This window comes from Haemaphysalis longicornis, unplaced genomic scaffold (assembly GCF_048455015.1).
Source record: "Haemaphysalis longicornis isolate Haplotype H1 unplaced genomic scaffold, Haemaphysalis longicornis Haplotype H1 scaffold_1, whole genome shotgun sequence".
Classification (NCBI taxonomy): domain Eukaryota; kingdom Metazoa; phylum Arthropoda; class Arachnida; order Ixodida; family Ixodidae; genus Haemaphysalis; species Haemaphysalis longicornis.
The window spans coordinates 314,839,430-314,856,407 of record NW_027526203.1 but is presented as its reverse complement, the minus strand read 5'-3'; the positions used below and the strand labels follow the sequence as shown (position 1 = coordinate 314,856,407).

Genomic DNA, 16,978 nt, shown 5'->3' with positions numbered 1-16,978 from the left:
GAATGAAGGATGAAAAAAATTGGCGGGCTTCACGCATAGACAGAAATCGACGAAACGCAAAGCTTTTATCGTGACATACCAGGGTTGAAATGAACTTGGTTGTAGCATTGTTGTGAGAGTGTTATTGTGCTAGGCGCAGTAGCTGATTTTTCAGAACGGTGAGCAATGGCGAGTGCGTTGAGAAATAGAAGACTGAACGAGAAACGCTCAACGTCTCAATCTCCCGGACGAAGACGCCACCAGCTCCAAGCCCATAGAACGTGATACACGCACGAACCGGGGCTTCCCATGTCGGGCCCTAACACCCCCTTCGCTTTCCGGGCCGATCTCTCGGGCGCGGCGCGGGTAGGCCAGCGCTATCTCGTATCTTTCCCCGCCACAACCCCCCCCCCCCCCTTTTTTTTAGTTTAGTTTCTCCACGTAGCACATGTTTTAACATCTGCTTTTTGCACAACACGCCGGCTGTGAGAACGAAAAAAAAACAGACACAGAAAAGCAGCATATAGGTGACTCGAAGGCTTTTAGATTTAAAAGAAAATCGTTTAACATTACGACGCGTATCGTCATACTGCACTCAAGTTTTTCTTTGTTCATATTTGATCCAAATAAGCAGTCTAGTCTCTTAAAATCACCTTGGCAAAATCCTAAGCTTCGTAAGCACAGCACACTAGGTACCGTCGTTCAAAGTAGCTCCGTGCAGACGACGTCTGCACCTGGCGGAGAGTCGCCGAAACAAGTTCCAAGCGGACTGTGACGTAGGTTGGGGTGGTGGTGGGGAAAACATTTATTGATCATTTGTTAGCCGAAGAGCAGCCTCTATGAGTGGGGTCCTCAGTCCAGGACTCCAATGGCGGACGCTATCCGGCGGGCCCGCCTGATCAGCCGTTGTTGGTCTTGCGGGGCAATGCTGGACAGAGCAGCCTCCCAAGAGGAGAGGGTGGGGATGCGTATAGGGGTGAGCCCGTCTGGTGGACGCGGACACTCCCATACAGAGTGGTAGAGGGTGGGAGTGGGGCTCTGGCAAGCCGGGCAGTTGCCAGCGTATTGGGTGGGGTAGAAGAAGTGTTTGTGGTGTATGGGAACGTGTGTGTCTGGAGCTGCCGCCATGACGTGGCGTCGGCGCGGGATAGGGAGTGGTGGGGTGGAGGTAGTGTTTTTCTTTGTGTGCGGTAGTAGGCGAGTGTGAGTGTATTGTTGAGAGGTTCGTGGGATGGGATGATGGAAGCTGATGTCTTGGAGCCACCCCGGATCTGTCTGTCCGCTTCCTCTGACGCCCGGTGGGTCATTTCTCGGGCGAGCGCGTGTGCGTGCTCATTTCCAGAAAGGGAGGCATGGCCAGGGGTCCAGACGATACGAATGAAGGGAAGCTTGGATGGATCGTATTGTCGAAGAATGTTGTTTGCTTGGATGGAGAGGATTCCAGAAGAATATGCCCGGCAGGCGGCTTGCGAGTCTGTTATAATTGCCCAGGTATCGTCGTCGTCAGCTTCCGCGGGTCGAGCGGTGGTGATGTGGGACACAGCCAATGCTATGGCTGTCTCTTCGGCCACCCTGATGGAGTCGGTGCGTACAGAGCAAGTTGTTTGCGCATTGCCAGCAACTGCAGAGGCCACTGCCACTTTAGCGTTGGGGTTGGCTGGATAACTGGCTGCGTCGGTGTAAATCACATGTGGGTCCTGACCGTACCGGCGGGCTAGCGCTTCGACTCGGGCGCGGCGTCGGCCCTGGTTGGTTTCCGCGTGCATGTTCTTGGGGAGCGGGGCAACTTGTAAACGTGCACGAAGGACAGGGGCGAGAGCCACAGGGTTTGGTGGGAGAGGTGACGACAGCTCGGGGTATCCCAGGATGGCGAGCACGTGACGACCGGTGCGGGTGGTGCTAAGGCGGATAAGCTGACCAGCTCGTTGTGCCTCAATAATTTTCTCTATCGTGTTGTGGACACCCAATTGAAGGAGACGTTGTGTAGAAGTGTAAGGGGGAAGTCCCAGGGCTGCTTTTATTCCCGTCCGTAAGGCAGTGTTGAGGCGCTGGAGTTCGGAGCGCAGCAAATTGTGAAAGGGGACGTGGTAGGCAAGGCGGCTGATGAGTAAGGAATGAACTATGCGGAGGGTGTCTGCTTCCTTGAGGCCGGCGCGTCTGTTGGAGATGCGACGGATCATGTGCGTGATTTGCGTGATTTGGGTTTTGAGGAGGTGAACTGTGTGCGTGGCGCGGCCGTTAGACTGTAGATGGAGTCTATAGGACTCGGACTCGGGTGATGCACGGAATCAAATTACTGGTAAGGTAAACGGATATTTCTGGCTTGGTTACTGGTCGCATGCGGGGAGGCAACACAAGAAGGCCAGACTTCTCCGCTGCGCAAGACAGGCCCCCCAGAGAGGCATAGTTCAGAACTACATCTGCTGCCTCTTGCAGGGCGTCCTGTATATGGCCGTCCGATCCGCGTGTTGCCCACATGGTCACATCGTCCGCGTACAGCGCGTGGCGAAGCTCCAGAATTGCGTTGAGTAGAGGAGGCATCTTAGCCATGGCCACATTGAAGAGTATCGGGGATAGAACTGAGCCCTGGGGCGTTCCTCTTCCAGTCAGTTGAAAGGGTGGTGAGCGGTGCTCACCTAACCCTATGGTGGCTGTCCTATCAGCCAGAAAGGCTCTGACGTAATTGTATGTGCGTTCTCCACAATTTAATGATGCCAGATTGTCAAGAATGAGGTCGTGTGCGACGTTATCAAACGCACCTTTTAGGTCGAGTGTCAGAACGGCGCGTGTTTGGGCTCTGTTGGGATGATCCAGGATGTCGTGCTTGAGTTGGAGGAGCACATCCTGTGTGGCCAGGTGGGAACGAAAACCGAACATTGTGTCGGGGAAAAAGTGGGTGGCTTCGAGATGTGGTTGCAGCTTAGCAAGAATTATATGTTCGAGAAGCTTGCCCAGACACGAAGTAAGTGAGATGGGGCGGAGGTTGCCAAATGAAAGAGGTTTGCCCGGTTTGGGTATCAGGATGATGTCCGCGTGCTTCCATTCCTGTGGTAGAGTGCCCTTGCGCCACGCATCGTTGTAGTAAGCCGTCAACTGGGTTATGGCGCGGTCGTCCAGGTTGCGAAGTGATCCTGTCCCGTGGAGCTCGCGCTTCTCCGCCGACTTGCACGACGCTCCGCCGGGCGCAGGGACACGTTCGCCCAGGGAATCTCTGCTACACCACCGCGCTGTACCGCCATCGCCATCACAAGTTTCAAACTAACCGCATAGGTAGCAATATCCGCCTTTTTTTTCAGTGCAATAAAAGAGATTAGAAGCCTACAAAATATACGCGCGCTTGCGAACGTTCTGGAGCTAGCAAAACTCTTTTTACTTATGAATAATATCTCTATTAAAAAAATAGCGCGACACGCACACTTGCCTTACATGTGTCATTCCTATTGCATATATCACAGAAGCAAAGGATCTTTTATAAATTCTTGACCACTTGCACTTCCGCGTCCAATATTTGCAATATTTGGGCTGGGCCAACGCCACCTCCATCCCTTAGACCTGTTCAAAGTTTTGCGACCTAACCAGAGTTGCTGTAGACGCGGGCGTAAACATTTGTGCGACTTTTGTCTCACTCGCTAAGTGAACCAAAATCATTTGCCTTGCTCGTGGTAACAAATATATCCGCACAAATATCGGCCGCCGTCTTCGCGAAGTGCGAAAGCTAACAAAACTGCTTCACACATAAACAATGAAACTTGATTTTTTTTTCAATTCCCAAGTGAATTATTTACTTTTGTACAGCGCTAGATTTCGTATACATAAAAGTAAAATGTTTTCAACAGCACATGTCTCTCGTGAAAGTAGAGAACAGGGGTAGATTGGTAATTTTATTCGTATTTTAATGCACCATTTAGCTATGGAAGCTGACTTATAGTTTTAGATCCCTTTTATAATTCGATTCTTAATGTGCAGCAAGGCGAAAAATACTGGGCTGATATTCACGAAGCTATTTGCACGTAATGTGTAATAAAATAGTGATTGATGACCGCCTGCCTGCGGTTTATTCTCTTTGAAGAGAGCGATGTGACAGCCGAGGCGCTGGCTAACCAAAGCTGCTTTTCGATATTGTACGAGCAACTAGCTTTGTAAATCAGGGCCCACTTTTTTACTCGCAATGCCAAGGATTACTACAATTGCAGTTATTCTGATGAAAAAATAACTGTCGGACGGTCTGCTTCATTTCAAATGATAGCAACACGACGTCGAAATTGCACCTAACTCCATTATCATGGGCAAATGTCAGTGAACGCGACGCTACCACGTGCATTTGAAGGCGGCTCTGAGCGGCCGCCGATTCTAGCGCGGCCGCTACCGTTCCATCACGTACGTCATGTTCAGCCGCCAGTAATGGCCGCCTTTTCTATTCAGTTTCGGTTCATGTTCATGTTCATGCTCGCGTTCATGCTTGAAACGTAGTATGTTTCTGAATTTCGCACTCTTTTGTAGCGTAAGCTACCCTGGCCGAGGTTGAGCAGTTTCGCGTGGACCTTGAAGGGCCGTGCTGCACAAGCACGAGGAGCACTGGATTGGATTTGATTGGATTGAATTGAATTGTATTCGTATTGGACTAGAAATTCAATCCAATCGGAGTACGGGTGTGTAGAGAATTGGGTCTGCACATTCCCCGGTCTGCGCATTCCAGAGGAGTGGCGTCATAGCCGCGGCAGACGCACTGGCGCCGGCGCCTGCCCAGCTGTGCGCCTCCGTTGCGCAGTAGCCAAGTCTGACGGTGCGCCGGAGCCGCTTGATAGCCGTTTCGCGTGACTCCTGGAGAGCCGTGCTGCGCATGCGCGAAGAGCAGTGACTGGACTGGACCGGTCTGGACTGAATTGAATTGGACTGGACTGGATCGGATTGGAAATCGTTTTAGCAGCAGTAAGCATGATAATCAGCTAATCCTAGACAACCAGGAAACCTAAGAATAACCAGCTGAACCTTAGCCCACGCTACGTATATCCTGACATAGCCGAGCTAAGCCACTGCTAATTTTTTTATGTGTACTATTAGGGGACATTATTTTTACGTTGTCGAAAACTTGAGTGCAGTTGGCCTGTCAAGCAGAAAAGGCGGGCATTGGATAAGTCTGTATAGGCGATGTAAGCTGCAAGTGCCATTTGTTTGACGTTATGATACTGATCAATTATTCTCCGTCTTGGGGTCTCCCATCACTTTAGGAAGCCCAAAAGGTGTCCCCGGAGCAGCCATGGCTGAGAACCACTGGCCTAGTTGAACCTTGTGTTGTGTTTGAGGCCCGCGCTCGTCAACACTTAACCAGCCACCTGGACAGCCCCCTTCGAAGCCCTTCATCAAGCTGGGGAAGGGAATTTAGTACGTCTCGCTCACCACCACCAGGAGCCCCCGTTCGCCCCCGTAGGTACCTTCACCTCTCAAGACGTGGGGCAGCGACTCTCTCTCTCTCTCTCTCTCTCTCTCTCTCTCTCTCTCTCTCTCTCTCTCTCTCTCTCTCTCTCTCTCTCTCTCTCTCTCTCTCTCTCTCTCTCTCTCTCTCTCTCTCTCTCTCTCTCTCTCTCTCTCTCTCTCTCTCTCTCTCTCTCTCTCTCTGCACGCGCGCTCCGCCGCGCTTTCTTGAAACCCTCCTCCAGTGCTGTTTCCCTTTTCCGGCACACGATCCCGGCTCCCGCTCCAGTTTCCCGCGTGCCTTTACAACGATTTCCGTAGCTCGCACTTTCCTCAAAACATCAAAATCTAAGGCTTTCGCTTTGCAAATGCATACGCAGAACAATCACCGTCTCGCCGCCGTCCTCGCAGACGCGGGGCATAAAGCTTATAACTGTTAGTCATCATGACTGATGACTCGTCCACGCCTCCGTCGTCCACGCCTCCGTCGACGCGTGGGCGAAGGTAGCTGCAACGAAAGGGCTTCGGTGGTCTGAAGGCGAAAGCCTAGCGATTATCAGGGACTTCTTTACTACTGTCTCTTCCCTTTCGTTTCTTCGCCTTCTGACGCGAATCACCCCGGCAGGCAGACTGAGCGAAATTCACTCGGCAGCTTCACCAAGTCAGAGCTCTCCTTCGCGTGCCCTTTTTTTACTCACCGTCACGTTCACCATGTCACGCGGCTCGGAAAAGGTGAATTCGCCTTCCCCCTCTGCCAGGCCGGCGGGTTAGAGAACTTGCATTCCTCTCTGGTGCCCGGGTTCAAATGTCACACCAACCGAAATGCGTTTTTATTTTTTTTTTTTCGCTCTCTGCAGCGGTGGCAATTTTGGTAACATTTGTGTTGACGGACGAAGACGAGAGCTACGGTCCCTTTTCGCGTTTGATTATCTAAGGCTTTCGCTTAATAGTCATTAGTGCCGCCGTCGTCTTCGTCGATGGAGGAGAGTGGCAGAAAAGATAAACGCAAGCCATCATAATCGTCTCCAATGGTCATTCGCGAGATCACGGTGCAACTTCCCCGGTCGGTCGGTTGGTTACGTACCATCAGCCAAGCGCCATCGTTCCACACACGCATGCACACACACACGCGCACTACACACACATATTTCCCCACGAAATATAGGCACACAACTCCTCCGATGCTCGTGCGTATGTGTGTGGGTGTCAAGCAGATGCGCGCCTTGGAAACCGTGGTAGCGACGCGCAGTGGTCGAACCTGCTGCCTTCGGCCGAACGACGCCCTGAATTTCCGAAGGTTCCGCTTGACGTGCATGTACGCCACGTAAATACGTGTGTGTGGACCCCCGACGTCTGCTCTTCATTCCCCATTGACATTGGACCACAGACATCAGCGCGTAGTCTCGTATGTTATCCCGCCGCCACTTTCCCGGACCTCAACTGCTTCCTGCTAGCCATGTCGACTGACCCTGGCCTCCTTTCAACCGCTTCACCACAGGTAGTAGAGACTGTCGTCTCCGCGATTAAGCTCGTCTCGTCTTTTCCTTCTCTTTGTGTCTCGTCTTTCGCGCTCGGATTGTTAAATTACGAATATCGTGCTCTAAGGGTGAGCCAGACACAGGTCGTGGACGTTTACGCGCTGCTAAGCGGCGTGTCGCATAAGAGCCGCTGTACTCCCAATCGTCTGGTGGCCTCCCCGTCACGCAGCTTCGTCAGAAATATGAAAGCACCTTTCAACTTGGCTCAACTACGCGTGGTTCGAGTACAGTGCATACTTATGTAAGGTGGCGAAGTTGTTCTAAGAAACTGGAGACCGGAGAGAGAGCATTTTCTCCTCCGTTGGACCGCGACCCGCGCTGCTGTTACTCGATGCACGAACGCGGCGCCCACGCACGCTTGCGGGGTCACACTGGGCCTCGGTCGGAGCTAATTGCATCACGGCGGGCGCTGCGGGCCCAGTGACAGCAACAGGGGTCCCGTGTATTGCACGGCACGACGGAATCACCGCCCTCGAACGGCTGAGTAACATGTCATTACCGAGGTTCTGAAGATAATTGGCTGAAATCAAGCAGCCGAGCGGCTGAGCCTCTCGCACGCACAGAAGCAGCATCTGATGGAACGCGAAGCCTTACTACACCTGCGCGCATTATTGTAGACATCGGGTGTCTTGGTTAACGCGGCGTTCATGTTGCAGGAATTGGGCAAAGGCATTTACGTATGTTACGTGGCTCGCCCATTACGGGCCGTAACAACCTTGTCCATTACGAGCCGTAAAAAGCTGGTTGGTTTTTCCCTGAAAAAGTCGTTGACTGCAGCAAACGCGACGCAGAATTGGCGTGCGGTTGCACACTCAGAGATAGACGAGGATGAAGTAATAGTATACGAAAATGAGCGGACTTTCTGGAACATTGAAGGTTGACGCATGCCGGTCACCTTGTGCCGCTCACTCTCCACCCCATTTTACTTGCGTCTGTTTTTTTGTTTTTTTTTACATTGCTTTTTTATAGTAGAGTATGCATGGCCAGGAGCAGACATTTGTCGGTGCGGGCGTACGCCACGGCACATCGTAGTCGGTGCCATCACTGTGACGCCGTTCCTCGCTAACAGAGGGATGGCACGTCCTCGCGCACGGGAGCAGTGCAATGAAGGGAGCGATGTCGCCTGCCGTAAACGGCAGTAGCGGGCCGAAGGAGCGTTCCTGCTAGCGTTACTAAGCTTTTTGAGTGGCTCTGCATGCGGCGTACTGGCTTTGTCTCGCTTGTTCTTGCGTATGCGATCGTATACGATGGCTCGTGTGACAGTGAGAACACGCCAATGAACAATTTCAGTGTCATGCGGTGCTCAAACGCAAATAAAGATTATCCGACGTCTGCGGGAAGCGTGTAGGAGTTTCCTAGAGAGCGCAGCCAAGCGACACATTGTTCCTTCTATAGGGGCACGTTAAAAATATACGTGCCTTGTGACAGTGGCGACAATTCGGTGGCGACAATTCGGTCCAAACCTGATATCGAAACGACATGGCTGTGCGCTACCTGCAAAGGCGCAAAACTAAGGAGTGGCCAGAAATCTGGAAAGTCAAATCAGGAAAAAGCAGTGGACATATCTGATAAGCTGGCAGTAATGAACAGAAGGATCGCTGCGCTTCTTCCACTCGTGAGCCAGATGAATGAACTGATGACAATCAAAGAAACTGTTAGAAACATTGAAACTGCGGTTGAGAATTTGTCTGCTAACTACGATACCTTGTTGTTAACGGTTGACTCACAGACAAAAGATATTGCTGACCTGAAGGCCAGAGTAGAAAAGGTAGAATGTAGCGCTCCAACGCAAGAACTGATAGAGGTGAAAAAGGAACTAAACAACCTTGAACAATACAGTCGCAATCATAACCTAGAGATTCATGGTCTGGAACATACCGAAGGCGAGAACTTGCTCTCCAAACTGAACAGCATTGGCCGTAAGCTAAACATTGCTGAAGTCACCGCCCGAGAAATTGAAGCCGTACATAGACTACCATCGAAGTTAGACAAAGTCCCAATTGTTCTTGTTCGGTTCGAATCCAGGTACACAAAAGAAAAATGGGCAGAACAGAGACCGCTACTGAAAATCAAGGAACCTGACCTCCGTTTTTTCGACAACTTGACCCCGTACAACAAGCATCTACTATGGATGGCTAAAACAAGAGCGCTCGAACGATCCTATCAGTTTGCGTGGCAAACAAATGGCAAGGTGCTCGTTAAAAAGAAGCAGGGCGACCGTACCATCCACATCAAATCAGAAGATGACCTAAACAAAATCGTTTGAATCCCCTAATGGGAAACCGGGCACCGCCTCCCTCATGGCTGAATTGTCGTGCAGTTATCATGATGCTGTTTCTTTTCGTCGTATTCTTGCTCGAATAGGGTGTCAACAGAATTTAGTGTCTATTTTTTGCCTAAACGCGCAAAGCTTGCGAAACAAATATGTGGAAGTTTGTTTGTACATTGAAGAGCTGAAGCATAATTTTGATGTATTAGCTTTTACGGAAACCTGGTTTAGTAATAAAAATGATGTGGTACAGTTCGATCGTTATTGCTCTGAAACTATATTTCGGCGTAGTAAAAGAGGCGGGGGCCTAGCGCTTTACATCGCTGACGGTATCTCCTATCGTGTCATTACCGAATATACTGTGATCACTGATGACTATGAGTGTCTAGCAGTCGCCGGCAAAGCTTTCGCTGTTGCAGTTATCTACCGACCGCCTTCCCGTCCCTTATCTGTTTTTCTTCACTTCCTAGAGCGACTAAGTGAATACTTACGGTCCTTGAACCTTCAAGTAGCAATAGTAGGGGATTTTAACATTAACATGCTTGTAAGTGATGCCGCCAGCACTGATCTTTTGGAATTGATCTCTTCAGTTGGTCTTACAAACGTTATCGATGTAGCTACACGTGTCACTAGTACAAGTCATTCCTTAATCGACCTCTGCCTTACGCGTTCTCTAGACGGGTGCATGTGTGCTGGTGTTTTATCTGCAGGAATTAGTGACCACATGCCAGTTTTTTGTTTTTTATCTGGAGCGAATGCTTGCCAGAGTGCGGTAGGAAAGGTTCTTCGCAGATTCATTAACGAAAGAAGTTTTTTTTTTTATTGTAGGGTTTAACGCGCCGACGCAACGCAGGCGATGAGGCGCGCCGTAGTGGAGGGCTCCGGATTAATTTTGACCACCTGGGGATCTTTATCGTGCGCCGAAATCTCGTACACACGGGCGTTTTTGCTTTTCGCCTCCATCAGAAAAGCGGCCGCCGCGGCCGGGAAACGAACCCGCGACCTTGTGCTCAGCAGCGCAACGCCTTAGCCACTGAGCCACCGCGGCGGGTAACGAAAGAAGTTGTGGTATGTTTCGACAAATGCTTTCAACACTAACCTGAGCAAACGTTTTAAATACTGCAAATCCTAATGAGGCTTACGATTTGTTTGTAGAGGTATTTAGCGAAGCCTACAATTTTGTTTTCCCACTACTAGAACAAAAACAACTCCGAAAAGCGAGGAAACCATGGGTTACCAGGGAACTCCTAAATAAAATGAAATTCAGAGACCGTTTGTTTCACGAGTTTATAAAAACTAAGGATATTGGTAAATTGTTAAAATACAAAAAAATAAGAAATAATCTAACAACTGAACTGAAGAAAGCACGATCTATGTATTATATGAATAAGTTTTCGGCCGCTTGCGATAAACCACAACAAACTTGGACGTTACTAAGATCCCTTGTATCTCCTAACAAAGTAACCATCCCAGACGAAATCATTGTTGACGGTTGTTCGTACTCGGGTACGGCCTTGGCAGATAAATTTAATAGTTACTTCCTAACGTCTGGTGAATCGCTCCTTCCACGTAGCTCCTTTAAGGCTTATATAAAAGATAAAGTTCCTACGTCTATTTTTTTAGCACCGAAGTCACCGTATGAAGTTGAATCAATAATTAAAAACATGAAAAATACATGTGCGAACGGCTTCGATGATATCAATGTTCGGCCGGGAAAGGAAATAGCCGATATTATAAGTATTCCCCTTACCCACATCTACAACGCTATCTTATCTTCCGGTATTTTTCCTGAAAAGATGAAAATTGTCCGTGTATGTGCCGTTCATAAAGGGGGTGCTTGGGATGTACTTGGGAACTATCGCCCGATTTCTGTACTTACAGTGTTCTCTAAGATTATAGAACAGGTTATTAATACAAGGTTTAGTAGTTTTTTTACAGTTAATAACGTGATAGCAAATGTACAGCATGGGTTCCAGAAAGGGAAATCTGTGGAAAATGCACTCTTAGATATTAAAGAAAAATTAATTGCAAATATCGAAAACCATTCGTATACATTAGGTGTTTTTCTAGACTTCAAAAAAGCATTTGACTCTGTTAAGCATGATATTCTTTTTAATAAGCTTGAGTTGTACGGCATTCGTGGAATTGCGCTCGATCTCGTAAAAAGTTATTTGCAAAATCGTCGTCAATTTGTGACGATCAATAACTTCAAATCTACCTCGGAAATCATAAGGTATGGTGTGCCACAGGGTTCAATTTTGGGCCCCTTATTGTTCCTTGCTTATATTAATGATATTGTCCTTGTACCTGAAACTCCAAATATTGTCTTTATACGCTGACGATACGAATGTGTTTTTCCATGGAACTAATCTCGAGATTGTGGTTCAGAAAGCTAATAGGTGGTTAAAGGAACTTCATTTGTGGCTCTTGACAAATGACATCGCACTAAATACGGATAAAACAAAATATATTCTATTTAGATCCTGGAACAAGCCAATGATTCCCAGTGTTGTATTGTCAATAGCTGGCAAGAATATTGAAAGGGTGACATCAGTTAAATTCTTGGGTGTCACTTTTAATGAACATTTAAGCTGGACACAACACATTAATCATTTACGTATAAGCTTATCCAAGACTATCGGCATGTTAAACAGATTTAGAAATTTTCTTCCTAGGTAGTTTAAGTGCCAGTTATATTATGCTTTAATGCATTCTCGTCTTTGCTACTGCATCCTCGTGTGGGGCACCACTACCAAAGGCAACTTAGACCGTATCTGTATCTTACAAAAAAAGTTTGTTCGATTCATAGAAAATCTTAAGTGGGACGACCATACCCTTCCTTACTTCTACAAAAATAACCTCCTTAAAATAGATAATATTTATCTCCAACGCTTAGCTTTTAAGATATTCCACGATGGAAAACCCGATCCTGTCGTGTATCTCAATAAATTTAAAAGAGAAAAATGTCGTTACGACCTCAGGCATGAACCATACCTAACAAAACGGGTTCGCACATCTTATGGTAAACAAACGTTAGGTTTTCAAATTCCCCACTTTTTAAACAACTACCCAGGAATTACCAAAGTTTTTCAAAGTTCTTGTTCGATCGGCGTACTGAAGAAAGAAGTGAAACTATTTTTATTTCAAAGAAAATAATTGTCGAACTTGACCACCTTAGGTCATTTTTTTTTTGCCAACACATTGGTTTTGAATACGATGTCATTGTGTATTCTATTTTTATTGGGTATAAGCCACATATATACTATAAGTACCATCCCCGATCTCAGTAACACCTTTAGTCTGGGTATTGTTTGTTCTGGTTTACAACTTTGAGTTTGCTAAAAATTCTTTTGATTATTTTACTGTCTCTAACATTTCTTGAATTACATATTCACTCTATGTTCACTTGTGCTTTACGATGTAAAATCAACCTGTAATTATGTTTATGCATGCTCGCTTACGTTGCAGTGTGTCAATATATTGTCATAATCTGCATTCTTCCGTTGTTAAATGTGCTTTGTTAAGCTGTCGCTGCTGCCGTTGTGTAATCTTCAGATACGGGGCCTCGACAGGCGTCTCGAACGCCTATTGCCCCGTTCACTTCGACAGAATATGAAAATTGAAATGTACCGTGTTATGTACGTGTATCATGCCCAAAATAACAAATAAACAAACAAACAAACAAACACTCTTTTTAACCAAACTGGGCCGCCTGGCATCGTGGTGTCGACATTTCATAGCAAGCTTGAGCAGCTGAGTTCGAGTCCCATACCCGCCAGTTCGTTTTTTAATACTAGATAGAGAATATTTTTATCACTCGTGTAATCTATTTACCATCCCCTTGTGTATTATCAATGAAATTTTGGGTAGTTTTCTTCCCTTTATAGGTCAGTTCCGTCTGCTGTTTTTGTGCGTTTTTAGTGGTTTTGTCCCTTATAGACCTGTTTCGGCCTCCTTCATTGACTTTTTTTTACACTACCTTGGTGTTATCCGTGTTTGGGGGGTTTATGACCCCATTAAGTTGGGTGGTTAGTGTGGTTCTGCTTTAGGTAGGTTTCTGTTTTGTATATAACCCCCATTGCAAGCTGAGATAACGGCCGGCTGTATTACGGTTCGCGTTTAAGCTTCCCGGGCGAGTGACAAGTGCTGATCATTGCCGCCTGGCATCGCGCGCGAGTAGCGGATATTGTGGCATCGCTGATGTCTGATAATTATATCTGCGGGCCGTTACGTACACAGGTGAGCTTAGCCTTGCGATACCAATCTGCTCCAGTCGTCAGGCGCACGTGCGTACGCCCCCGTTTAGCAGATCCCAATCATAGAAAAAAAAAACGTACTGCATGGCTGTGATAAGCCACGTGACTGCCGCCTGTGCTTTTTATGCTCATCTGAGTCACGCGAAAACTTTAAAGAGATGCCGAACTGTAGAACCGAGTTGGCCTCTAACGCGGTAGATTACAGTGTCATAAATGCAAATACATTACTCGTGGCAACAGCAAAAGCTTATTAATGCAGAAAATGCCAAAAAGCGTCAAAACCGGTATCGCCGCTCAATACGCTCTCCCGCACTTCTATTTGCGACTTCGCAAAACCTTCCGTCGCTGCTTGTGCGTCCCCTTTTTAGGCAAACCTGTGCACTGCGCCCGTTCAAAGAACGGACGTGCCGTGAAGTTTTGGAGGCCGAGGGCAATTACAAAGCTGGAAACACGCGCGTAAGTAAACTTTCGGTGAGCCTTTCGAAATAAGAAATGACTTATCTAAACAAGCACGTGCCGAGAGCCTGGCAAGGAAATCGGTTATTCTATCACGCGTTTTCGTGTTTTTTCAATCCCCCTCTGCCCTTGCGCTGTGCTATTTCATGTGCAGTAAAGAATTAGCTAGCATCAATAGCACTTGTGCTGTGTACTTCTGTCTCGTTCTCTCGTGCATAACATTCAACTAGCCCACATTGACTCTGACCGTACAAAGCCGTTTGGTACAGATGTTTAATGCGGAAGCAATAAATGGCCCAGCTGCTGTCGGCGTCTGTAGCAATTAAGTTCCTGAATTCCCATTGGCTACGACGCGCTTCATTGCGCGTGACTCCTAAATAAAACAAAGAAAATGAGAGTGTCGAAAGGCTGCGAAGTTTTCTATACAGCGTTCTTGAGAAGTAAAACTCAATGAAAATGGCCGCGCAGGCATACGCATAGTAATTTGGGAAGGCGGAGAGCGCCTCTTGCTAAACCGGTTTGAAATCAGCTGGCTTTACCCCGGGGCGCACCATTCACCATCGAACCAGGGCGCTGTGCGCGGCGCAGAACGTTTGGTGCGTTCAATTGGACATTTAGCGGCGTTCATTCGGAGAATCATGCTATCGCATTCACAAGTCCCTTCAAACAAAGAACACCCCAGTAAAGCAAACCGACGCACTAATAATTTCTCCAAGCGTAAATAAAAAGGGCTTACGTGTACTCGGTTGCTTTCGTTTTTGCGAACAAGACTCGGCTGCTGGATATTTTTGACAAAAAGCTTTCAGGCAACATCAAAAGTATTGAGTGACGTCGAAAGAATTAGATTTGCTTTCAAAAGCTCACAAAGAATCACGCAATGCCGTTATGCAAACATAAAAGTTTCCACTGAACACGGCCACGTATATCAAAGCCTGATTAGTGCGGATCAAGGAAAAAAGTTGTCTTGCGGTTCGAACTAGCGCAATTTAAATATTTTTATTCGACCTACTGCTCAGTATTTCACTCACCCACGAAGCTGAAACAAATATCTTGGAATAAAAAAACAAAGTGCCCTTCTTAATGATGATAAATATGCCATGCTTTTTTTTTCTTCCCAGGCCGTTTGAAATGCAATTACAAAAAATGCGTTGAATTCTCCCAACAGAATGCATAGCAAATCTCTATTTAACGCAGATTGTGTTTCTGATAGGATCTACGACTTCCAAATTTGCACCGCTCGTAGAGCTATATTATGCGTCGTACGGTGTGCCCTTGCCACGCGAGACGGCAGGCAGACACACAGGGATGAAAGGACTTGGAATCTACCAATGAAGATACGCAAAATTGAAACAAAAACACGAGGGCGCATCATCATATGACCTGTGCAATGTGGGTGTACACCTGCCGCAAATTTTCATTTGCAGCACAAAAAACACATCCATTTAAGTGGTGTCTCGTAGCGATATGTTTCTCCAAGTAACAACAATGCTCTTTGACGAGCTTCATTTCTTTCACTGCAACCCTATAACTAGCCCGTTTTATTTAATTTCCAATGTTTGCAGCAGGGGTGTTTTACGAAGCCCGATAAGCCCACAGCCCCGATCGTACAAAAAATTACGGTCCTGCCCTTTGAGAGGAATGGGGTGGAACAGAGCCTTACTGCAGTACCAATTTGTCGAAGAATGCCGGATGTGTACGCGTGCGAAACACTTCTCGGAGACTCGAACGATGTTGATGAAGATTTAAAGTGCCCATGGAGATAAAACACAAGTTTGATTCATTCAAAAGATTGCCTCATTATAATCTTACGCTGGCCAACTGGCATTACACTGGCCATCTGCTTACACTGGCCTTACACTGGCCGACTGGCATAAGCGACATTGAGTATGCCCCACAAACAGAGTCACAGAAGACAATGTTGCGCAAAACGATTACTTTCAACGGTAAAAAAAAAGTAGCCAGGTACAGTGAGTGAGTGAAACACTTTATTAAAGACGAGAGGCCATAAGGCCCTGCGGGGAAGTGAGGATGGGAAGTGGGAAAAGAAAGCGAAAGGTCACAATTCACACAATGCACACAGTTCTAGTCTTGGGGTCCAATTCACAGAAGGCACAGTTCACTAAGTCATGAGTGGCAATGTCGCTGTTGACATCGAATGTGGATAAGTAAGGTCAGTCGTACTGCGTTATTATTTCTAAAGTAGCGGGGTCAGAAACGAAGCAAAGGCGGACAGCGGTCCTGGCCTGTATGGTGGCGCCATTTATAAAGATTGATAGTAAATAAGGTGTTTTGCAGTCTGCTACGTACTAAACCACGCACTAACGTTCGTTTGAAGACATGTACTGGTAACGTCATCGCAGACGTCACAAGACACACAATTTGGCGGGAAAATCAAAATTTTAACTTAAATTGGTTAAATTTTCAGTGAATAAAGCATCATTTGCTGCCGTACAAGCGTAGGGACACTATAAAACACCAAATCTTTCGAATAGAACAAACTTTTTTTTGTCGGCATCTGGCGAAACTTGTATTTTGTCTTTCAGGATAGCCGTGCATCGCATTCTCTCGTAACATAGCAGTGTAGCAGTATGTACACGTGACCATCCCGCAGCATCGCCATGACGCTGTGCTCGACGGTGCTGGCCATGGGTATGATGCCAGCGAACATGCTGCTGTACGGCCATTACGTGGACACGGGCGACATCGTGGTGCCCTACTCCAAGATGGCCATGAGCCTCGTCTTCATCTCGCTGCCGGCCGGCCTCGGCATGCTCTTCAACAAGTTCTGCTCGCGGGCCTCGCCCTACGTCACCAAGGTATGCTCATGGTGCACTGCAGGGTGCACAGATCTCTGGCGATTTATGCAACGAGCGAGGGAGAGTCGAACTTGAGATGGGGCCAGGGCTACGTTTCGAGACACGAGGAGGCTGTTTGCATTAAGTACGATGCGCTCGTGATTCGTGTCGCCTTCCCCTACTATTTGCACAATTGATTAAGCTCGATTTTTGCAAGTAGTGCGCACCCACTAGCCTCTTTTGAAACTTCAATGGCATTTCGTAAATGCATTG

At 47.5% G+C, this 16,978-nt stretch overlaps 1 protein-coding gene across 2 annotated transcripts in view; it reads left to right on the top strand.

Moving 5' to 3' along the window:
* Window positions 1–16,978, top strand: part of LOC144150808 (ileal sodium/bile acid cotransporter-like) — a 288,230-nt gene that overhangs the window by 231,976 nt on the left and 39,276 nt on the right. For both annotated transcript variants that reach the window (XM_077682185.1, XM_077682184.1), the window contains exon 3: window positions 16,522–16,726. In XM_077682185.1, coding sequence (XP_077538311.1) covers window positions 16,522–16,726 — 205 coding nt within the window. The remainder of the gene's footprint in view (window positions 1–16,521; window positions 16,727–16,978) is intronic.